Source organism: Panthera tigris, chromosome D2, assembly GCF_018350195.1.
Source record: "Panthera tigris isolate Pti1 chromosome D2, P.tigris_Pti1_mat1.1, whole genome shotgun sequence".
NCBI lineage: Eukaryota > Metazoa > Chordata > Mammalia > Carnivora > Felidae > Panthera > Panthera tigris.
Window position 1 is genome coordinate 55,394,776 of NC_056670.1, and position 24,254 is coordinate 55,419,029.

General features: G+C 47.9%; 2 protein-coding genes across 3 annotated transcripts in view; one reads left to right on the top strand and one right to left on the bottom strand.

Annotated features, from left to right (window-relative positions):
* Window positions 1-13,457, top strand: part of LCOR (ligand dependent nuclear receptor corepressor) — a 142,388-nt gene extending 128,931 nt beyond the window's left edge. For both annotated transcript variants that reach the window (XM_042960292.1, XM_042960291.1), the window contains one exon: window positions 777-13,457. In XM_042960292.1, coding sequence (XP_042816226.1) covers window positions 777-5,106 — 4,330 coding nt within the window. In that variant the 3' untranslated portion in view covers window positions 5,107-13,457. The remainder of the gene's footprint in view (window positions 1-776) is intronic.
* Window positions 13,458-20,829: 7,372 nt separating this feature from the next.
* SLIT1 (slit guidance ligand 1) overlaps window positions 20,830-24,254 on the bottom strand; it is a 143,349-nt gene continuing 139,924 nt past the window's right edge. The window contains exons 32-35 of the mRNA XM_042960064.1: window positions 23,910-24,064; window positions 22,541-22,829; window positions 22,007-22,218; window positions 20,830-21,193 (exon numbers count right to left, since the gene is read on the bottom strand). Coding sequence (XP_042815998.1) covers window positions 20,955-21,193; window positions 22,007-22,218; window positions 22,541-22,829; window positions 23,910-24,064 — 895 coding nt within the window. The 3' untranslated portion in view covers window positions 20,830-20,954. The remainder of the gene's footprint in view (window positions 21,194-22,006; window positions 22,219-22,540; window positions 22,830-23,909; window positions 24,065-24,254) is intronic.

Sequence of the window (24,254 nt, forward strand, 5' to 3'; positions counted from 1 at the left end):
TCAGAGAGGTTAAGTAATTTACCTAAGAGCCTGTAGATAGTAAATGTCAGAGCTAGAAGTAGAATGTGAGTTTATCATATTCCACAATCTGTGCTCTTTCCATTAAAAGCACACTGCTTCAGAGGCCAGAGGGGTGTGAGGAAGGTAGGAGGCCAACGTAGGCTGCTTATAATTGCATCTTTCAGTGTATTTGAATTATGAAATTATTGATCTCTATTTCTCATTGCCCCAGGAAGGGAGCAGAAGGGTTCCTGTATTACTGTTTGCAGAATTATAAGTCCAACCAATTAGTCATGCCGAGAAACCATGTTAAAACTATAATTTCCCTAAATATTTCCAAACTAAGGTTTGCAATATAGTGTGTCTGAGTTTTTGTCAGTGTTGTGGACTTACAAATTAATGATTATTTAACAGAAATACCCAGGTCTAAAACAAAAGTATATGTTGACCAACTGGAGTTAATGTAGCCAAAATTTTATTTTCCAAAAAATTATTCTCGATGATATTTCTTCTCTATAAGATAAAAATAACTGTGAAGGATCTCTTAAAAGGTATGAAGGATGTTACTAAAATTTGAGAATATAACAGGGCTAGCCTTATATTTCAATTAGGTAAATACCCCTCATTTATGGAATCAAATTTACCTGGGCACTTAGAAGGAGTTTTAGAGTGTCCATTCTCTTTACAACATGAGTAACGTCTGGTGAATTTCATAGGGTAAAAATTTTCTTTGGAGAATGACCATACTAATTTCTTCCTTCTCTTTGTCTGTCTAGTGAGAATTCAACAGAGGCTCTAGCAGTAGATTCTAACAATCAGTCGAAGTCCCCGCTGGAGAAGTTTATGGTCAAACTGTGCACTCATCATCAGAAGCAGTTCATTCGTGTTCTGAACGATCTGTACACTGAATCCCAGCCAGGCCACGAGGACCTGCACCCTGATTCTGGAGCAATGGACGCATCCACTTGCAGTGCCGGCTGTGCCCAACTAGGCACCAAACATAAGGAAAAGGATGCTGTGTGTCTCGATAGGAAGTCTCCTACTTCTGTAGATTTGTTCGTAGACTCATCGGACTCTCACAGCCCTCTACGCGTGACAGAACAGGCCCTGAAGGAGCCTCCTCCCGAGATGAAGTCTGTAGATGGGAGAGAGAATGCCTTGGCTGTTACCCAGAAAGATTCCTCTGAACTTCCAACCACTAAACCTAATTCTGGTAGTTCAACGGATAGTTCCACTCTGGGATACCTCACTGCATCGAATTCTTCCTCATTAAACTTCCACCACATCTCTAAGAGCTTGGAGGGGCAAACCACTGGACAGGAGCAAGACACAAATGTGAAAATTCGCGAGGATGGTAAAGACCATATGCAGAGCTCAGCTTTAGTAGAAAGTCTAATTGCAGTAAAAGGGGCAGCTGAGAATAGTGAGGAGAGCAACAGCTGTATTATTTCTCAGAGAAATTCATTCAAAGCTTTATCAGAAGAGGCTTGGGACTCAGGGTTTATGGGGAATTCACCTAGAACTGCTGACAAAGAGAACGCTTTACTGTGTAGCTCAAAAACACCTTTGCGCCAGGAGTTAGAGTCCAGTGAACAAGATTCAAGGCCAAAGCAAGAGAACCATCTTCACTCACTAGGAAGAAATAAGGTGAGTTATCATTTACATCCCAGTGATAAGGGCCAGTTTGATCATTCCAAAGATGGTTGGTTAGCCCCCAGCCCTATGCCAGCTGTACACAAAGCATCTAATGGACATTCACGAACCAAGATGATCTCGACCTCCATTAAGACAGCTCGGAAAAGTAAAAGGGCATCAGGGTTGAGGATAAACGATTATGATAACCAGTGTGATGTCGTTTATATCAGTCAGCCAATAACAGAATGCCACTTTGAGAATCAAAGATCAATATTATCCTCTCGGAAAACAGCCAGAAAGAGTACTCGGGGATACTTTTTCAATGGTGATTGTTGTGAGCTGCCAACTGTTCGCACGCTGGCCAGAAATTTACACTCCCAAGAAAAAGCGAGCTGTTCAACCCTGGAGCCGGAGGCAATGGTCACTCCCAAGCAGACCCTTACACTTTCAGCCCCTGGACCCGCCGTGGATGTGCAGCATCCCAGAGATGATGACCACGAAGAACCTAGTAAAGAAATAATCTCCCTTAAGGAAGGAGACAGAGATGCTTCCTCGGAAAAGGAATCTCAAGAGCCTGAGGTTTGCCCCGTGACAAATAAACCAAATCCGAGCAGCTCTCCTAGGTCAAAGGAAACAACAGCCTCCAGCCTGGTGTCGCCTCTCCCTGTTCACCTTCCCAAAGAGGACACGCCAGAAGGCAGCTCCATGGTCTCAACTCCCACAGCAAGTGGGATAGCTTCCCCTGAACGAGACCAGCAGCCAGTCGAACTGCTGGAAATCAAGGAGGGGACTGTCACCCAAGACTGTCACCTGGTTTCCTCTATTGAGAGCACTTCTGAGGGAGGCAATGAAGATGTTGTTTCCGGGCCTCATTCTTCTCCTGAAACAGTCAGTAGAGAGGAAGGTCCTCCTTGCTCAGAAAGTCAGAGTCCTCCAGTGGGCTTGGAGCCTCCTCTGAGCCTGGGAAAAGCTGAAGACAACCAAAGCATCAGTACTGAGGCTGAGACTGAAGACACTCAGGAGCTAGATACCGACCCACTCTTGAAGGAAAGCAGCACTTTTACTAATGAAAACCCCAACGAAATTGAGGAAAGTGAGACAGCAGGTGGTACAGGAAAATTAGAGGGACAGGGCAGTAACGTAAAACATTCTTCAGAAAGAGACATGTGTGATCAAAACATTGACTCACCCGAAGAGAATCTGGACAAGAAGAAAAAAGTTAAAAAACTCCCTGAGGCCTCTGACAGGTGCCTAAGAAGTCAGCTTTCTGATCCCTCTTCTGCTGATAGGTGCCTAAGAAGTCAAAGTTCAGATTCTTCCTCTGCTAGTCCTGAGATCAAGGTTTCCAAAAATCCTGTTATGAAACGTTCTAAAAAGGAAGGGTGCCCTGGTGAGACAACACCTGAGAGTCTTCTGGCTGACGGTTTCCATACAAAAGCTTTGGAGGACACTGAAAACCCAGAGGTCCATGAAAAGCCCTCTGAGAAAGATGCCGAGCAGGAGGGCAAAGAAGGTGGGATCATCACCAGGCAGACTTTTAAAAACATGCTGGCTAAAGAGGTCAAAGGGGAAGAAGGAGGTATTTTCCCCTGCGGTGATCCCATAACCACAGTAGGCCAGCCCCTGCCTGGAGAAAGACTGGAAATCTATGTTCAGTCTAAGTTAGGTGAGAAAAATGCTCATGCTCCCTCAGAAAATATTCCATGTACTTTCCCAGAACAATCAAAAGAGAAGCCAGAACCAATTCCTGCACACGATACGGAGGAGGTTGTGAATGAGGTTGGCAGTGCAAACACCCAGCATAAAGGTGACCAGAGCGATGTGCCATCCAGTGCACGTGGCTTGTCAAATAGTGGAAGTGGTGATGCGGCCGGGCCCCCACAGTGCGTCCCGAGGCTTACAAGACTGACCTCTTCAACTTACAACCTAAGACATACTCATTCTCTGGACTCCTTGGACACTGCAAAAGTGACTTCAGAAAAGGAAGCAACACAGGGAAACCCAATGCCAAAGGAAAAGGAAGCTTCAGAGAGTGGAGATCCCTTACATGAGGATGATGTGGACACAGTGGTAGATGACCAGCCAAAGTTTGTGGAATGGTGTGCAGAGGAGGAGAACCAAGAGCTTATTGCCAGCTTCAATGCTCAGTACATGAGAGTCCAGAAAGGTTGGATCCAGTTGGAAAAGGAAGCCCAGCCAACGCCAAGATCAAGGAACAAGTCAGATAAACTAAAGGAGATTTGGAAAAGCAAAAAAAGGTCACGGAAATGTCGGGGTTCATTGGAGGTTCAAAAGTTTTCTCCTGTTCAGATGCTGTTTATGACAAACTTTAAGTTATCTAATGTTTGCAAATGGTTCTTAGAGACAACTGAAACCCGGTCTCTGGTTATCGTGAAGAAGCTCAACACTCGTCTTCCAGGAGACATCCCCCCTGTCAAGCATCCTCTTCAGAAATACTCTCCTTCCAGCCTGTACCCCAGTTCACTACAGGCTGAACGCTTGAAAAAACACTTGAAGAAATTTCCTGGAGCTACTCCTGCTAGAAACAATTGGAAAACACAGAAGCTCTGGGCTAAATTTCGAGAGAATCCTGACCAAGTGGAGCCAGAGGATGGCAGTGATGTCAGCCTCAGCCCCAATTCTGAAGACACTGTAGAGGAAGTCAAGGAAGGTAGAAATAGCCATCCTCCCACAAATTCACCTACCCCAGCCAGTACTCGGATCCTCAGAAAATACTCCAATATTCGAGGAAAGCTCAGAGCCCAGCAATGTTTGATCAAGAACGAGAAAATGGAGAGCCCATTTGGACAGGCTGTGGAGAGTAAACAGAGTTGTAAGAGTGTATGCATCAACCCTCTGATGTCCCCCAAGCTTGCCCTGCAAGTGGATGCAGATGGGTTTCCCATTAAGCCCAAGAGTACTGATGGAATGAAGGGAAGGAAGGGGAAGCAGATGTCTGAAATCTTGCCGAAAGCCGAAGTGCAGAATAAACGCAAGAGGACAGAAAGCGGCACCGCTCAGGACAGGAAGGACAAGGGACCTGTGGTCAAAGCCAGCAAAGAAAAGCATAGTGATGGATCCACCAAAACCCCTGCTGCCAAGAAGCCAGCTGCAAGGGACAGAATCAGCCAACTGCCCAAAAAGACATCCTTGAAAGAGAATAAAGTGAAGATCCCCAAAAAGTCCCCTGGGAAGAACTGCCCTCCCTCCAGGAGGGAAAAAGAAAATACAAACAAAAGACCCGCTCAGCCAGCCGCCTCAGACACAGTGACGAAACCTGCAAAGCAAAAGGGGGCAGGTGAATCCTCTTCAAGGCCACAGAAAGCCACCAACAGGAAGCAAAGCAGTGGAAAGTCTCGGGCCAGACCCTTGACAAAAACCCCAGAGAGCAGTGCGGCCCAGAGAAAGCGAAAGCTGAAGGCAAAGCTGGACTCTTCCCATGGCAAACGGAGACGGCTGGACACAAAGTGATCGCAAGGCTGGTAGCCGAGAGTTAAACTGTCCTACAAAAGTAACCCTTCGTTTTGCATTAACTAAACCTGCTTTTATAAGCTTATCCAGCCTTTCAAATCTGCAGTTAATGGAGAACATCACAATTTAAGATGTCAGAAAAATGCATCTCAGATGGAGAAGGGAACTTGCAGAGTCTTTCTCTGAGGCTGAGTAAGGGAAGTTATATATTATATTCTGGTTGTTCCTTGGGTTTTAAACTTGGAACCAAGCAGTTTTAGTTTTTAAAAGTACAGTGCCTTATTTATCCTTTTTGTTTTTAAATTTACAAAAGCTAAAAAGCTGATCTATGTGATTAAAGGCTTGTATTTTATACTTGATGCACAAGCACTTGTACTGTAGCCGAGAAGACCACCATCATGCACATAAAAGTAGCTTTTCAGCAGCCACCCTGCAGTGTCTGTACCTGAACAGACACTCCTCTTTGCAAACCCTAGCAGTGAACTTCCCTCTCTGTCTTGTTTGTTTGTTTCAATGATTCTCGAAAGCTAAACCAAATCACTTTTATGGTATGTAGAGAATGCAGAGGGAAATTATTATTATTATAAAAGATGAATATTTCTGTTACCCCTTTTTAAAAATTCATATTCTGTTCATTATTGGTCACTCCTCTCACTTTTGATCCTTTGTCATTTGAGAAAATGTATTCTAAATTATGTGCCCATGGGACAGAAGATGCGTCACATGGTGTTAATATTGGGTTATGACCTCTAAAAATTATTTACATCCCCCAAGTGATTCGCATTACTGATTCTTGCCATCCTTTTCATTTTTGGCCTTGCCAGCTTGCTAGCACTCTAAACAAGGTTTTCTTCTGACTTTGGGGGAAAAAAAATGTAGGATTTTTTTTTTTTCATCTTGTAACTGTAACTTGACAATTAGGATAAGAGTGACTGTTCTAATATTCTTTCTTACCCCAAATACTTCCATATTCAAAGAAAGCCAGGTTGTTATTTCCAGTAATAGAAAAGTTTAAGAGTTTGTGCATGTGCATTTGCCTGTGGTTATTAGCCACAGATGTCTCCCAGCCCCGGTTCTGCAGTAAGATTCTTTGTCGCCATGCAGTGTGCTAGGGCGTTCGTTCATGAGCTGGGTAATTAGCACAGGCCAGATGGTTTAAATGTGGCCCAGGGTCTCTGTGAGTATCCCCAAAACCAGTTTGGCATGAGGCTCAGAAAGGTCTAAACAGCACAGAGTTATGTAAAGTTCAGAGCAACTTTGCTGTTGGAGGAAGCAGCCCCGTCTCATAGTGGGCCTGCAGCGCTCCCCCCACCCGGAGCTGACGTTCAGCTGGTGTGCTCCAGTGTGAACGTACATGGTTAGAGTGGGTGTTAGCATTCTAATTGGTTAGTGCCATACTGGTAGTTAATGCTTGTGGTATCACTCCCGCCTCTATCACGTCAGGCTCTATTCCATGGCTCAGAATTGAGAGCTGCGGTGTTTTAACTAATGTTGTTTGCCTTTCCTGAGTGACGCCTGAGGTGGTTGCATGGGCTTTCCCTTGATGCCCGTAACATTGCTCCATTATAACACAGTGTGACTTCCACATTTCCACTGGGCCACTCTACAAAAAAGGCTTGGTTGTTAAAGCTTCAGCCAACTTCTCTAACATGCTCCGTCACAGAAGTAGGCTTGTGTGGACAGGTGCCACCCTGTCTGTTTTACTAAAAGTTTTCCATTTAGATTGTTCAGATCTGTTTAGGTAAACCCGGGTGGACTTTTTTCATGTATAGTTCAGCCAAATCATGATAAAACAGGCCTTCTACCCATTCTGTGAAAAGCTTGCTGTATATAATGGAAACTTCTGATGACTGGATAGGACTGGAGAAAAGCATGTGATTCATGGGAAATTGAAAATTGCATTGAATTTCATAGGTAGGGAAGCTTACTATCTTCAGTGAAGCCTTGACTTTTTTTTTTTTTTTTCCAGTGTCTCCTATCCCATGAGTCTCTTTTTTTCTTTTTAATATCTTTGACTTTGGCCATTCAAGAGCTACCTATATTAATAAAACTGCTGAGTGTGTATGTTGGCAGCCCTTTCTCAGCATTAAGTTGCACAGAAGCATTAGTATGTTTTTGAGTAGGTTTGGTTGATCTTTTAAAAGTGGTTTTAAAGTTAAAAAAAAATATTTTCATATAGTCGTCACTGGATACTGTTTTTGTGGTGACTTAACCAGCTGAGGTCTGCCAATGTGACATGTGTGGACTCCTGTGCGTATACTCAAGGTGCCCCCCTTAGCTGCACGTAGACTGCATTGTAGCGGTGCTTGGATTAACTTAGGGAGAGGTGTGAGGCAGTGTGAGTGGGTGGAACTCTTCCAGTTTCGGGTCTGTCATCCATTCCATTACTTTTCTAAGTGCTTTTTCATTTTAAAAAGCTTACTTCAAGATAATAGCCTTTCTTCCCGTCTTAGGCGGCATTTGGGGAAAGGTATGCATGTGTATGCCTTTTTTTATACACTGCAGTGGCTCAACTTACACTTTAGAGTAGTAACTGCATTTAAATAGACTGGGATTCTACGTAATTAGAACACTTAAAAGCTTAGAATTATTTTTATATTTGTTGAATCTCATTTTTGCTGATTCAGCTAATTTTGCTAATAGAAGAAAGGAAAACAAACAAACAAACTTGAGGGCTGGCTCTGGAACACCCTTTTACTCTTACAGCCGATACTGGCAAACCTGTCTCCTAGACACCTCCAAGCCAGACTTGGAATTGACTCAAGTTCCCCCTTGTTTCCCCTGTCTCACAAAGACCTCCTTTTTATAGCCATCTTCACAGTATGGCTTGCCACCAGATGCAAAGGCAATCTGTCCCACATTCCAGATTCCAAATTAAGAAAAAAGAAAACTCTGCTCCTGGGCCTATACTCTGACTGTCCCAGTGATGGAGCTGAAGTTGATGACCTGAGAACGCCGGTATTACCTCTGAGCTTCTGGGAGAGCTGCAGGATGCCTGCGGAGCAATGACTGAAGCTCTACCATAGCTCTCCAGAGCTGGGCCCTCTTCAGGAGACCCATTTTCTGTCCCCCATTTTCTAGCCCTTCAGGCTCCCTGGGTTTGGGAGGACAACATGGAAACTGCTCCCCAGTCAGGGTCCAGAGCCTCCCTCATAGCAATCTTGCAGCACAGCAGGAAGGCAATGAACGTTTAGTCTGCTCTTAAGGCTTCCCGCATTGGAATGTCACTGGTGTGTGTTAATCTGCAGTTGCTAGTCCCTTGGATCCCTTAGGTTAATTCTGTTGCATCTGTACTTCATTAAAGATTTCTACACAAGCCTTATCTAAAAACAGTAATCTTGGACTGTGGGTTTCATCCTTGCAGTAGTGCGGCTAGGAGAGGTGCAGGTCCTCGTCTCTTCATAGGTGCTGCTTCTGAGGGGCTCCTCTGTGCATCACACGCTGTTCAGATAGGACATCAGTGAAACACATCACTTCAAGACTTTTGCTTTGAACTGAGGTTTGGTCTCTTTCCTGCCTCGTGGTGGATTCGTGGTGAGGGCTGAAGCTGTCACCCCCCCTCTATGGGCAGCATTCCTGCTGATTGAAGGACCCGAGAGCTAAGTGGGAAAGACAGCGTGCTACATGATGCAGGTCGGAGATTCTGTAAGTACCACCATCAGCAAGGCTGGTGGCTTGTCACTGCACCAGGGACTGTATTGGAATTTCCCGGGGTGCTAGGCCGGGGAGCCACACCCGTTCCTATTGGTTTTCTGTCAGCCCGCACAAACTGTCATTTGGCTTACAGAGGATCAAGGGTCTGCAGAATATGGGCTGGTCACTCTTGTAAATAAAAGTTTATTGGAACATAGCCATGCCCATTTGTTCGTGTATTTTCCTTGGCAGGTTTCCAGCAGAGTATCACATTTATAGCAGAGACCAAGGGCCTGCAAAGCCTAAAGGATTTACCGTCTGGACCTTTCAGAAAAAGTTTGTTGACCCTCCTTGCTTAAGAAAATAATCCTTTTTCACTAACAAATTTTGCCTGATTGATCTTCTCCTTTCTTTGTCCTCCTCTCCTCTCTGTCCTCTTCTTCTTTTCCCCCTTATCTTACCTCAGTTTTGTTCTTCTTTTTACACTTCTTTATTTTCTCTTGCTACAGAGGAGACACGGTATATTGCTATAGCACCCTGACTGCCATCTCCTGACTCGTGAGCTGCCGTAGCCTCATACCTTCCTTCTTAGAACCGCCCGTCACTGCAGCCACAGTGAGGCCACTGTTAGCCTCAAGAGTCAGACCCCGTGAGCAAACAGGGCTTCAGAGTTGTAAATGTGGCCTGGCCTCTCGTTTCACTCAGCCTTTATCATAGACTTGACTCCGGCCTCACGTCTTGTTTGTTCCTAAGGTAAGCCAAGATTTGGTTTTTCTCAAAATTAGTTGAGAATACTGTGGTATTCTCATTTAGATATTTAGATACGGAAAAAGCCTTTTCACAGAAGGAAAAACAAAGTCCAGTCACTAACCCAAGGTATTTATTATGTAATATTTTGGGCCAGCTTCTAGGAAACTAAAAATGTATCAGCACTGGTATTTTTTTAGTCATATACTTTCCTTTCAAAATTATTTTATTAAAGGCAAGCCAGCAAATGAAAACTAGGGGCTTTGAACGTGCTTTTAGGAAAGAATAGAAAATTGGGGCATATTATGTAACCTGAGTGTGACTGAGAAGTTGTACATTATGTCTTTGCATCAAATCCAGTCAGCTTCCAGGCTGTTGGTCTTCCCCGTCCCCCAGAACTCAAGGATAAACTTCCATACTGGTTTTTTCCCAAAGGAAGTTGAATGTCATGCCAGTGAAAAAATTTCTGTCAGTGGCCCCAGAACACTGATTATTTCGGTTATTTTGAAACAGACAGTTATCGTTTTGACTTCTCAGCTATTAATTTTTGTCTTCTTATTGCTTGATACCCACTGAAATACTGGAAATTTTTCTGTCAGTATAAAATCGGGTCTATAATCACATCAGCAAGGCAGTCCTTACACCCCAGCAGTAAGTATTCTTCCCTGGGCTTGCTCCCAAATCCTTTTTCAGGGAAAAAAATGAAAATAAAAAGATTATTGCATTTAAAACAAGCAGAATTATGAAAAGCCTTTTGAGGCAACCTTCAGTTCATTCCGTGAAATGTCAGAACAGTTCGACCTCTTGTTCTACAGTGGACATACTGGAAGACTTGAAGGTCTGACCTCTTTCCTTTAGAGATAATAAGTCACACTCAAGCAGAAACCCAGAGCTCTCTGATGACACTTCTGATGCAGGGCTTTGCCTTGTCGTGCTGGGGACCCAGGGAAGCACCCAGGGCACTTCTGCAGAGGGTGCACTTGCTCATGCTTTTGCTCTTCGGATTGAGCCAAAGCTGGTCGTTTCCTTCCATTACCTCCTGTCTGTCCGATCTTCCTTTTCCCAGAGCCCTGGTGGCATACACTCGGTGCTTAGGGGACACCCTCAGCTTTGTTGTCTAGAGGGACGGCTGTGTAGTTAGTCCCACCTGGCAAGCACTGTGACGCACAGAGGCTTTCTCACCGGCCTGAGACCATCCCACTTAATGCAAGGTGGTCAGTAGGCAAGGGACGTGAAGGTATAGACTGCCCATGAAAGAGCAACAACAATGAAACAGGTGCTCATGGTCTTATAGTATGCTGGAGGTTGGAGGAATGCATTTTACCTTTTATTTTTTAAAGGATTATATTTAAAAAAAAAAAAAAAAAAAAAAAGGAACAGAAACCATATGTAGTGGACACAGCCTAAAATGTAAAATATTCACCACCTGGCTCTTCACAAAAAGCTTTACTGACCCTTGCAGTACATTGTTCAGGATAAAATATGAGGACAGCTAGGCACAAACATTTTTTCACATAATCCAGCACTGCACCACATCCTTCCTTTTAGGGGGTCTCACTTGTTCATCTCGGCACACAGCTGCTGTTGCACGTTATTTCTGAGTGATGCTTGTGCACTAAAGAAGAAGAAAAGATCCCTCTTCGTTGATTGAATGTTTGTTGAATCGTGATCTGATCTACTAGGATAAGTAGTTAAAACCAGAAGTGCAAAGTCTTTTACGTCTCCTCTGTGGCAGTGCTGCCCACAAACAGATTTGGTAATGAACCTGAATCCCAGAACAGTGCCTCCCCTGGCCAGAACAGGCGTGCCCCTTTCACCCTCTAGCACCCTTTTTCCTTTGTTGTACACTTGCAAGCTCACTCCCCAAGCTCTGGCCACTACTTGTGAACCTAAACGAATGACCCCCGTGCCCATTTGAACCCGAGTCCAGCCTGCCCTCCCTCCGCCCTCTCGTGAACACCTGCATGTTGATGGCCCCTTGTTGGCACACCAGCAGCTGTAGTCTGAAGAAGTTCCGAGCTCTCTGGCCTGGCTCAGCTCGTCTTGAGGAGCCATCTTTGGCCCCTCCTCTCTTCCTCTTCTGCTTGTGCCGCCCAGCCCCCTTCTAGGAGGTATCTTCTCTGGGACAGTACCATACCTCCCAAGCATGTCACTGAGCACATACGTGTCATACTAGAAGCATCTTTCTTTTCATATCCCTTTATTTTCCTTCCAGCATTTAGCCGTTGAGTCCAAATACTCTTCAATTTATCAGCTTTTTCAGCCCACTTGTTTTCTATAATCTGCACCTCATGCTGTCTTGCAGCTGAAGCTGTAGTATTGGGGAGGTAGTTTGTGGGAAAGATGCCATATAAACAAGATCTGCATAATTATGTATGTTTATACCACAGGTAGGGATTCGTTTTAAGGCCACTGTATCTTAAGGGTATCAGTTTCACCAGTGTTCTAGGAGACTGTGTTCTTGACTGTGGTTTCAAATACACGGTGTAATACACAGTTACATTCACCACTGTTGAATTTATTTCACTGTGTAAATAGTGGTATTTTCCTGTTCAAATGCTTCTATAGAAAGTATTTATTTTAACAACAAAAAATTAACTGTCGAAAGGGCTTTCCAAAAAAGTGTTCTTTCTAGCCACCTGTCCTCCCCAATTACCTTGCTCATCCATTGAACCCCCAAACAACACAGTGAAGGCAGAAGGGTGCCGCCTCAAAACCCTCACTCTGGGCAGACGCAGAGTGGATTGGGAATCCACTGTCATCCCATCCCAGAACAAAGTGAGTCTCCCACAACTGGTATGGCTGTGCCAGGCATGGCATTGGGGCTTGCCTCAAGCTGCCCACTTTTTTTGCATACGCAGCTGATCCCTTCCAACTGTCCACTCAACACCCTGTCCACGGAAACGAGCCTTAGTTGTAACCCCAAGGAACTCCAAACCCATACCTGTGGGGCTATGGAGAAACCACTGGTTGCCTAAAGAAAGCATTAAGATGTATTTTTAGTCTTTCTCATGTTTGTGAAAGACACACACCTATTCACATTCATTAACCATGGGAGATAAGCACGTTTCCTTCTGCACCTCGACAGTACTCTTGAGCACCTCAGCCCTCCTTCTCCTCACCCTCCTCCTTGTCTTCCCCCTTGCACTCCCCCTTCTCCCTGTCTCAGCAAACATCTGTGCAGATGTGGCCAGCCCCACCTGTCACCCGTGGTTACAGGAGGAGACCGTCTGCTCTAAGGTGTGTGCAGCTTTACCTCTCAGGAGTCTTGGTCTGCAATTCAGAGCACCCCTAGATTTAACAGAACGGATGCTTTATGATCGTGTTCCTCTTCTCTGTGCCCCATTCCTGGGCACCTCTGTCTAAGCCGTGACTCTCATTCTCCGCAGCTGGCTGGACTGAGAACCACGGCTCCAAGACCAGAGAGCTTGGGACTGGACACATGGTGGGGGTGGGGTGGGGGGAGGTTCTCATCCGCTTGAACCGTAATTTGCATATTTTCTTATGGCCTCCCTTTGTCTTTTCTAACAAACGAGGAGGACACTTGAACAGCAATGCTGGAGAATGTTTTTTCTAAGATACTATTTGTAAGCAAATCTGATTTTCAGATGAAATGTGAATGGGTAACTAGGTGCCAGGGAATTTAGCACTGAACTAGACCGTCAAAACTTTTTTAACCTTTGCAGGAGGAAATAAATTTTGCTCTCATCTAATGTTCACAAGAAGTAATGTTGTAAATAGTTTTTTAAAAATATTTATTACACGTGCTGTATACAGATTCATGTTCTGAGTGATGTTGGTTTGCATTGTAGTATTGTAGAAGACTATATTTTGAGCAGTGGACTTCCTTTCATAACACAGTTCACACATGGAGAAAGAACAAAAACCAGCAGGTTGAGAGCTGTTTGGGGCATTTGATCTGTAACTCTACATCAAATCCAAGCTTTAATTGCCCCCTCTTCTCATCTGGTTATGCCATATATATATATATATATATATATATATATATATATATATATATATAAATAAAATATGTGTGTGTGTATATATATCATATATATATATCATATATATATGATATATATATATGATATATATATTTATATATGTATGATAAACCGGTCAGTTCCCAGATCTGCAGAGCAGATTTCCAGGTGTTCTTTCTGATGTGTTGCCCATAAGCAATAAGATCCTAGGTAATAACAATTTATTCTGGGCTCTGCGTTGGCCCTTGTCTCAGAGGATAGGGTGGGGGTAGAACAGCTCTTGCTAAGACCTCTTGCCTTTGCCGGAGAGGTGGCTGTACTTGAATTTTTGCTTCTGTTCGTCTGCACGCTTCTTCATGTCCTACAACTCTAGCAATGGATGAGAAATCTGCCAGCACCAGACACATCAAAAATTGGGCATAGAGATTGAAAACTGATCTATTTTTCCATGAATTTGCAGGGCTTCCAGAATCTAGTCGAGGCAAAGCTCATTTGGCTGTGAACATAAGAACTTTTTACATTAAAATTTTAAATTGACAGTTAAAAGCCCTTTGAGTCTATCTGCCCTACCTTGGAAAGCTAAGCCCACTTCCTGTGATCCTCCTCTGTGCCTGGGTTTGAAATGTCTGGGGTTAAGCCGTTTAGATGGGAGCAAGGAAGGCAGTCCCTCCTCTCCCAGCGTGTCCAGTTCAACAGGTTTCTAAGCTGTTTAGCAGCCTCTCCTTGTGACCGTCCTAAACTTTATGAAAAATACCCCACACCCGAATAACCATTAATAGAATAATGTAGTTTTTTAGGCTTTTGGAATATGTCTTCTCTTTTGTATTTATGACGGTGTTTGGAATTTTTCACTAGTGTTTTTTTAGATTGAAGTGGGTGCGTTAGAATAAAACTTTCCACTGCTGAGCCTGAAAGCAAGCAAGAGGAAAGAAACTGACCTATATTGTGTCATTGGGAAGGTGACTACTGTGGTGGGAGGGCGGGGAGGGGGCGTCGTAGATTATGTGCGAGTAAAATAGAACTCTGGCCTGAGGCTCCCCACGTGTTTATTACCTTGTAATAAATAATCCCTTTATTAGCCTCACTTAATCTCAATAGAAGCCTGCTGTTTACCCTCAGGGAACAAGTAGTTTTCAAAATTGAGCTCCTCCAAGGTCATCGGCCAGTGCCTGTGTGCAGGCAGTGGTCGTCTTTGTGAACTCATGGCATTATTTTCCCATATGCGTTATGGTAGTAAGGAATTCAACCCCAACCTGTATGAAAAGCACAGCCCAGGGTCCTACTTTAGGCTAGAGTTCATGCCTTTCAGGGGCCAGGGGGCCATAGGAGGCCCATGCAATTTAACTGAAGCTCAGGTGCCGTGTTGGGTTTTTATTCTTTTTAGGCCACAACCCTTCAGAATGAGATTAGGGCAGGGGCTGCTGATCCGGCTGTGGATCCAGGGAGCTCTAAGATGAATCTCTACCGTTCCTTTAAGGTCTTTCTGGTTCCTCCCAGTGTTGTCATTGCCGAGGTCAATCTTGTAGTTGTTCAGATGTGCTCCTTTTTGCTGTCTTGTGAGTCTTAGCCAGTGATCCAGATGCCTAAGGAGAGAGTCTCTGGATTCTCGGTACCAAGTGTGTGCCCCTAACCTGTGTGCAGGTGGTCTTTCCAAAAGCAGTAAATTGAGAAGTTCTACAAATGTTCATCTGGATGATAGATGTGTATCCTTGGGCCTGGATTTCCACTGTGTTAGTGAGTGTAGGAAAATACTGTGTCTTTAATGGATGAAAATTCAATGTATGCTGTGAATTTGTTGGTTTGAAACATTGAAAATTTTTCATTAGACAATGTTTACATACCTCACCTGAAGAACCTTTGAGAGTGTATATATGAAATTTAAAAATATATTAAGTTGCTTTAAAACAATATGTATAGCTATAAAAGTTGGAGTTATTTTAACTTTGAATATGTACCAAGTCTCTTAAATATTGAAATCTTGTGGACTTTTTGTGCTTCTGTGTTTTACTTTCCTATTAGGCCATGTAGGAAACTGTGTTCTTGTTATTGGTAAAGGGGCCCTCACTGAAATCCAAGCTTGGACGGATTTCCTTTGTTGTTTCAGATTTTCTTGTTTGGTTTTGAGGGATGGGGTATGGAGCTAGAGGATGTGTGGGAGGGATTTCTCTAACATTGACATCTATTCCATGAGCTTTTTCTAGGCGCTTATTTTATTGCAGCGTATTAAACTTCTTTGATATTAAAGTGTGTTTGTGTAGTTACTGGACAGGGAACAGAATGCACTGAAGCCCAGGATTCAACTTGTAGCCTGTGGCAAAGTTGAGCAGTTGCCAGAAGGAACCAAAAGACAATACTTCTAATACTTCTGCCTCGGCCACGGTGTTGGGACCTAAGGGAATGTTGTTTGGTAGATCTGAGGCCATTTTGTGAGGTATGCCTAACTTCGGGGAAAAGAAAATACTGCGGATGAATCCTTGGAATTCCCATGGTGGAGTTGGAAAGGTGCCAGTGCTTCATCCTGAGGGGCGGGGGACCTGGTGAACCAGGTAAGCCACTGTTAAATACCAGGGTGATATGCACAGCTGCCAAGGGGGGCTGCCCGGCTGTCTGTGTAGCCCATGTTGGGGAAGGGCAGAACGTTGGCATTTACATTTACTAGCCCCATGACCTGTTTCACTATATTCTTTCAGTTCTGCTTCAGAGGGGTTTATGTAAGGGTCCAGTGGGCCAGTGATTTCCTTTCGGAGTCAGCCATGGTTTCCTGAATACGTTACATGACGGTGGCCATTGACATGCAGAACTATATCCAGTGAAAATAACCCCACCTCTGTTCACTTGAATTTGGAGAATTTATCTTGTTCCAGATTAGGAGTTTTCATGGTTAAAATAGACTTCTTTTCCTCCCATATTCATCCCATGGGAGGATAACTAGAATATGGCCGGAGAGGTGCAGACTGACTGGCTTGGGGTGAGGAGACGTCTCTAAAATTAGCTCTGAGAGCACAGAGTGTAGGGGTGACAGACATGCTTTAGCACCAATCTCGGGAAAACTTGGCAACTCTAGCTGGAAGCCTGGTCATTCTTTCTGTTGCTTCCACTCCCCAACCAAGCCCTGCTAAGCTCATTTCCTTGGTCGGGGATTTCCTTTTAACTGTTAAAGTTGCTACTTACTTTCCTTTAATTCAGAGGTTGCAAACTGGTGGCTCACAGTTGTATTTTATTGAGCCCAGTGTTTAAAAAAGTTATCTGTACACATGAACTGTGAGGGTTTACATAAAATTTGGTTTCTGGCTTCTCTTTTAAAAATCATAATGAACATCTAATAAAGTTAGTGCATGGTACGAATCAGGTAGAGCTCAGCAGATTGGAAAATGTGCTTCTAAGGTCACCAGAAGTCCCCGTCAGCTGCCATTTGTCCCTTTTTTCTTTAACAGTAGGGAAATCGGTCTGTTACCCGCTGCTACATCAGAAGTGGTAATACAAATGATGGGCCAGAAGGGCAGGTGCCCATTTACTTAGGTAACCTATTGGCCAGACACTTGAGCTTACAACCCTATTTTAACCCATTTTCTTCCTTATACCCAGTTCATTACATTTCCTCCCAAATCCCTAATTGCTTTGCAGACACTGCAGTTACCATCACCGCCCACTTTCAAGGTGACCATGTGCTGTTCAGGTATGACTTGTGTAACCGTCATCATGATCTAGTGGGGAATCAGTCTCTGATCCTGGCATCCGAGGAGAACCAGGTGGGTCTCCTTGGTGGTGGGGGCCTTGCCCAGCCCGACTGCCAGCACCTGGCCTCACCTAGATGCTCAGGTCATGCATCCTAAAAAATTGCTAAGAGCAATTCTACAGTCTGGAGTCGTAGTAGAACTACTGTAGAAGTGTGTTTGCTTTCTTTCTCCACTGATCCCTACGAACCACTCTTCTAGTGACACTCAGGTTAACCTTACAGGACAGTTTGAGAAACCGTACTGCTTTCTAATCTGTTGCCCCAGTGAACTAAAACCTTCAGAGCCAGGTTAAATGTGGATGTGACTCTGTTCACAAACTCTGGGTGTGACTCCAGATACTTGAGGGGAAATGAGGACGAGGACCCCTCCCCCGCCCAGATCTCTGCATGTGCTGTGCAGGGCCAGGCTCTGCCACTGCACTCACATCCCCAGGGAGCTATGACCAAGCCATCCCCCAGACCTCCCCTTCCTCCTTTGGGAAGAACCGACCTCCTCTGCCACTTTATGAAGACCAGAGAGTTCCAAGGGCAGGTGTCCTACACGTGCTGCCTCTGAGAGCCATCGGGGGATTGTGGCCAGTGTGTGGGCAGCCTAGAAACCCTCAAACCCTGGGAATCTGCATGTCAGCAGCCCTGGGCTCATCCTTAGTGCAGAAAAAGAGATCAACAAGGCAGAACCTGAGTGAATCAATGTCATGTTCACATGGAAGACAACAGACAATATCCAACATGTTCTAGAATAATTCTAGGGAAAGGGCAGGTGTGGCTCCCTCACGGGCCTGTTCTAAACCAGTCTCTCTAAAAGAGTGATCCAGATAAGACTACAGAGACCCCTAAACAAAGTGTCACTACCACACAGCATCTGAAAATCAAAACGAGACACGAGATAATTGACTTTAACATATAAAAATACTATAACAAAATGAAATACAAATATATATTAGAATCTGTTAAGTATTCTGTATAAAGAGATACTTTCGTGGTTAGGCTAACAGCAGGCAAAGAGGAGACGAGTCCGGCCTGTTCCTGACACCTTCCCAGGGAGCCCCGGCCACCGTCGCCAGCAGTGCTGCCAAAGCAGCAGCAACCTCAGGACTTGCCCTGCTTGTGTCCCTTCGGTGCATGTTGGAGACAGCCGGTGGTGACACCAAAGTGAATGAAGGTTTATCTTTATCAGAGGGGTGACAAGGTGTGGAGGTGATTAATCGGAGCTGGTTTCGCCAGAGCCTTCTCCTGGGCCTAAATGTGGACGGACGAGATGAGCGGTGGTCCAGTTCCTTAGCAACTTGCAGGTTGGTGGTTGAGGAAACGTTGATCCTGGGACACACCACGTGGCTCCTTGCTGCCCTCACTCTTGTGGTGGATCCCAATCTTGTAGCTCCACTGAGGGTGCATGCGGGGCCAGGCTGAGATGCGGGGTGTTGTGGAGGGGCGGGTAGGGGCGACACCCTGCGAACGCACACCCCGTACTCTGCCCTCCCAACCCCACGGGAGCGGGAGAGCAGGACTTCTGGCAGCCATCACCCATCCGCAGATGAAGAGGCTGCTGCTGGTTAGTGCCCCTCAAGCCCAGGAAGCCACTTCTACTCCAGGGCAGTGTCGGAATGGCGGTGACCACGGGAAGGTAAGTGTCTTGGGGTCGGTTGGCCCAAACACCTCTCTTCCATGGAAGGGGTAAGTGCCAGCTGCACTTGAACTTTCCTCCATATATCAGTACCTGCCTAGCGCTAGAACTGCTCTCCAGGGTCCCACGTGGTCCAGAAACTGTAGGTAAGAGAGGGATGCCGTGCAGCCCTAGGAGAAGGCCCTCGAGGCCCAGGCTGCTGTCCACGGAGAAGGGCACCGTGGCCCTGCTCAGAACCACAAGAAAATAGAGCCAGGTCCCTGGTGAGGAGCAGATCCAGCCATGAAAATGCCTCTGCAGTTGGGCAGGGCAGGATCCTCTTCCCATTACAGGGCTTCCAGGGCTCCCAACTCGCTGGCCAGAGTCCTGGTGTAGTGGAGCGTGCCAGGCTTCCTCAGTTGTCAGAGGCTCCAGCCCTCTACCACTCAGCACCAGGAGCTCCTCCCACCGCCCATGGTGGCTGAGGACACCACCTCAGCCCTACCCAGGTGCACTACCACCTCAGCCCCACCCAGCAGGCTCCCCCAGCCCTGTCTTCTGTTTGCAGGTGGAAGGAGCCAGGAAAGGGACATGCTTGCTCCTCTTGCCCACTGGCGTCCCCTGGGGGCACACTCTCTTGGGGAGATATCTGGACAGGAGCGTGTGACCTATCTTCTAGCCAGCTTGCTATTTAAGCTCAAAGATAATCTTTGTTTTCATTGTGCATGGAAGAGAAGCATGGAAGCATGGAAGTTGTAGTCACATGGCCCCATATTCAGTGACTCTTCAAACACAGAGTCCTTCCTTGCAAACGCCTGGGGTAAGCAGCCCTAGCCTGGGCCAGTGTCTAGTGGTCGGAGCCCTCGCTCGGCTCAACTCTTCCCAGGCATCCTGGTCATTCCTGTGATGCTCTACGATTAGTTCATATCTGTCCGTGAGAGCAGAACACCCACAGTGCCAGCCCAGTTAGGCACATAAATACTTGATGTGATTCATGAACATGCATCTTCTACCTCCTCTAGCCTCCCTTCCGGAGCCACAGTGGGAAGGTCTACATTGCTCATATGTATGTTCAAACCACCTCCCCATGGGACAGCTAGGAGACAGAGGACCATAGATGGGGAAAACGTTTGCCCAGAGTGACAGGCAGCAGAGGTTTCCTGGTGCCTGTACCACTGCTCCCTACTGGCCTGCACGGTGAGGGGGTCTGGACCCAGTCTCCGTGGGAGGGGAAGCCTCCCTGGCTAAGCAGCCTAGACCACACCCCCTTGCCCCTGCCAATGGCTTGACAGCATCCTGTGGCTGGCTAGGGGCTAGGAAGGCCTAGGACCAATGCCCCTTTGGTGGTGTCTGGAGGTGGTGGTTATTCTGCTGGAACCAAGAACCTCCCCAGCGCCTGTCCTCTCTGGTGGGACTGCCACTCCAAACAGACCCAGTGGACATTTTTGAAGCTACAATGGTCAACTCGTAACTTCAGGATTCAGGGGTCTGGTCCTAAGGGACCCTCCTCTAGCCGCAGCCTCACTCCCCATTGAGCAGTGGCTTTAGTGCTACATCAGCCCAGGAGGCAAGGGTTAGTCCCTTCCCGGCCAGCAGGAGGGGGCCCTTCCCCTGTGCAGCCTGGCCTACTGCTGGCAGATGCTGCAGCAACAGAAAAAGCAGAGATCCTGGCTGGCTGCCCCAGGGGAGGTTTCAAAGTTATCTGCAGGGGACAGGGGGCAAGGGGCTTCTGAGGGCAGTGTGGGCCACCGGCGAGAGGGAAAGGCTGTTTTGGGAAGGGGCCAGTCCCTTCTTCAGACCCAGGTAGTAGGCAAGCAGGGTGGGTGGCAGGGAAGGGTCATCATTCTGTGCACTTCTTGGCCTGACCTCAAGCACACATTCATTCAACAAATATTTATTAAGCGCCTGTTTGTGCAAGGCACTTCTGGAGAGGGCGGCCTAAAGCCCGGGCCACGCCCACCCACCCCACCCCCAGCTGCCGGCCTGGTCACCCCCCCCAAGAGATTGCTGTGGGGTGGGGCCAGAGGGCCCTGCCGCTCAGGAACAGGCAGGATGGCCCGCACCCCCACCCCACTGCGGGCCACCCGGCTTCACTGCAGCCGTGCCCTCTCGCCTGCCTCACCCCTCCCCGTCTAGCCTGGCGCTACTCGCAGAGGGCACAGCCACACTTGGTGGGCTTCTCCACCTCCTCGGCAAAAGAGGTCCCGTCGCTGCACTCAAAGGTGAACTTCCTCCGCTTCAGCCGCAGGCCCTGGCAGCAGCCCTGACCTGGGCATGAGCCCCGGCACTCCACCCACGACAGCGGGCGCGTGGTCTGGCAGATGGCATAGCCCCTCTGGACCTGGTGAAAGTCCCGGACAGGGTCCCCCCGGCACTCGGACTCTGGATAGGACAGACACCAAGAGAAAGCCTCAGGGCACACCCATGGGCCAGCGCCGCCGGCCCCGGGGAGGCCGGAGGCAGCAGAGAGGCGCATCCAAGGACCATGTCCTCTAGCGCTTAGACTCCACCTCCGACCCCACCCGACATGCACATGCACAGGCTTCCTTCTGGGCCCATAGGCCAGTCAGTAGGAAGAACTTTCTAGCTGCCAGGGCCCTCCAGGACAGAGTAGGCTGTCAGGTAAGTGGGCTCCCAGTTGCTGGAAGAGTGCAAGAGGAGGCTGGAGACTGGGGAGGCGAGAACAATAGAGAAGGAATCTGTGCCAGGAGCAGGGGCCTAAGGGCCCCTGAAGGTGCTTGAGTTCTGGACTTCTCCAGCTTCCCTCTGCCTAGCCTCAGCAGTCTCAATCCCAGCAGAAACATCTGGGTTACACGGGCCAGGGAGGGCCTGGGAAAGAGTCCCCAACCCTCAGACTTCCTGTTGCTCTTGGGTCGCAAGGTGATGGGGCCAAGATGTTGAGGTTTGTGCAGGAGCTGTTCCCCTGGGCAGCCCCTTCTATAAGGAGAGACCCCAGCCAGAAGGGGCACTTGCCCTGGATAAGGGGGCTTCAGGGCAAGACGAACCATTTGGGGGTGGGGGTCAGAGCCTAGAGGGTAGTGGGTACTACAGCCCAAGAGCAGCCCAAGATGTGGGAGAGGAGAGGGGAGGAGGCACAGAGGGGATGCCAGGGTTTGGAAGAGGAAAAGTCAAGTCACTAATGCAAGTTGTGGGGAGGGGCCCTGGAGAGGGCATGTCAGGAGGGGGGCCCCTGACCTTGCTCACACAGCTCGCCCGAAAAGCCTGGGTCACACACACAGTGTGCCCCTTTGGTGGCCAAGGCCTGGCAGTGGCCATGCAGGCACTGCAGGCCCCCGCAGGGGTCTACAGGTGCCCCAGCCTGGTTGCACAGAGCCCCCGAGTACCCATCCTGGCACTGGCAGCTGTAGGAGAGAGCGTCGAGGGGCATACATTGCCCGTGGACACACCTGGAGGGGACAGAGAAAAGGTACTGTGAGAATAGGCTGGAGCCAGTCCAATCCCAGGGAACCCACACCCCCAGCTTTGGCATCCGGGGAGGTTATCCTATTCCTAAGACAAACAAAGGGAGAAAAATGTGATTCTGTATCCCTAGGGACCTCTTCCTGTTAGTAAAAACTGAAAACTAGGGGGAAAAAATGGAAAAAAAACCCTGTGCTGGGCCACATGTTCCAGTTTGGGGTGTTAAAAATACAGTCTATGCAGCAGCCCTCAGCATGGGGAAAGGAACGGGCAAGGGGTGAGGGCTCCCCGAACCCAGCTAAGGCTCACTTGTGGCCATGGCAGGGGCCGTCGGCTGGCTGGTCACAATGTAGGCCCCCCCAGCCCGCCTCACAATGGCACACGGGCCCAGGGGTGGCATTGGGCTGGCAGATGCCATGCAGGCAGTAGAGCTTTCGGCAGGGCTCACAGCCTGGCACCACGCCTGGCTTCATCCGCGTCTTGGTGAAGTCCTGCAGTTCGTTGTTAATGTACAGGTTTCGGATGCAACCGTGGAAGCTTGTGCCGTTGAGGATCTGCCACAGGCGGAAGGCAGCCGAGTTCACATCCACTGGCATCCCTTGGGTGGGTAGGAGCGAGCAGAGTTGGGCTGAGTCAGGCTCAGACCATGTCTGACCCTACCGCCCTCGGTCCACTGGGCATCTCCACAGTGTTCCCTCCCGCCCTCGGCCTCCGTCTTTCTGTCTTTGCAACCCTGAGCCAAGATCCTTTGCCACCTTGGAGGGTCCAGACTCCTTTCCCAGAAAACAAAAAAGGAAAGCCTGTTCCCTCAATGACCAGAACCCACAGGTGCCAGGCTTGGCAGTGGCCAGCTGACAAAGGAAGCTCTGGGTGCCTAAAGTCTGCCCTCACCCTTCCTGCCCTCTGGGATACCAGCTTTCACCTCCCAAAGACTCCAAAAGCAGCAGAGGACCTGGGCCTGGAACCAAGGTGTATGCTGCTTTGTCACCTGCTGTCGTGGTGATCACAGCAACCCTTGGAGGGAGGAGTAGCTGAAACCCATCTTGTGGTCAGTGATTTGCCTGAAGTTGTACGACTAACAAACAGCGGAGTTGGGAGTAGAGCCCAGGGCTCTCTCCTTCACACCTGCCCGCAGTCTCACCAAGGCCCTCTGCAGCACTGAGAAAGCCCCACTGTTGCAGAAACCTGACTTGTTCAGACCTGGAAATGTTGGCGGGTGGCAGACAGGGGCATTTAACCTGCAAAGCCTGTAAAGCCAGCTGGGAGGTCCCAGCTGATGTGGAGACTCCTGCTGGGTGCCTGGGTCTCTCACAGCAGCTCCAAGACTGGGAATGGACCCTGAATGCTTGACAAGCCCCTTCTGGCCCAAAGACAAGAGGGAAAGTACCCACTTTGGAAGAGAGCTAGGAAAGTTCCAGGCTTCCCCCAAGGTCAGGCTAACCTAGGCATCTATCCTTCTTGGTCGGTCTGAGCTTGACAGCAGCCTGGGCTCCAGGCCAGGAAGGACAATCCCCTGGCAGCTTGGAATGCTCCCGTCGTCCGGTGGCCTGGGCACCAGCTGTCCTGGCAAAACTCAGGCCAGAAAGCAACAGAGGCCCCACTTGGAATGGCTGTCACATTACTTGATGGGGAGGCCTGGGGAGAGCCAGCCGCAGCCTCTACCTGGCCAGGTCCTTACCTCCCACGTAGAGGGGGGCCTCGCTGTTTAGTGTGTAGTGTTTGCCAAAGTTGTCCATGGTCATGGGACTGCCTCCATCGATGGAGAGATTCACCATCTGGTCAAAGGTGACTAGCTCAACAGTGTGGAACTGCCCGTCATTGATCGTCTCAGCACTAGAAGAAGAGGGGGTGCCCCCACCCCAGGGAATGGGCTTCAGTTCAGCCCATCCCTGCCTGGGCCCTTCCCCAAAAATGCCACTGGTCAGCAGCTGCTTTCCAGGGAGTAACATCTCTCAGGGAGGAGACCATGGGGACTCGGTGGCCTGGGGCCTGGCCCCTCCTGCTCTGCTTCTTGGGACTCCCT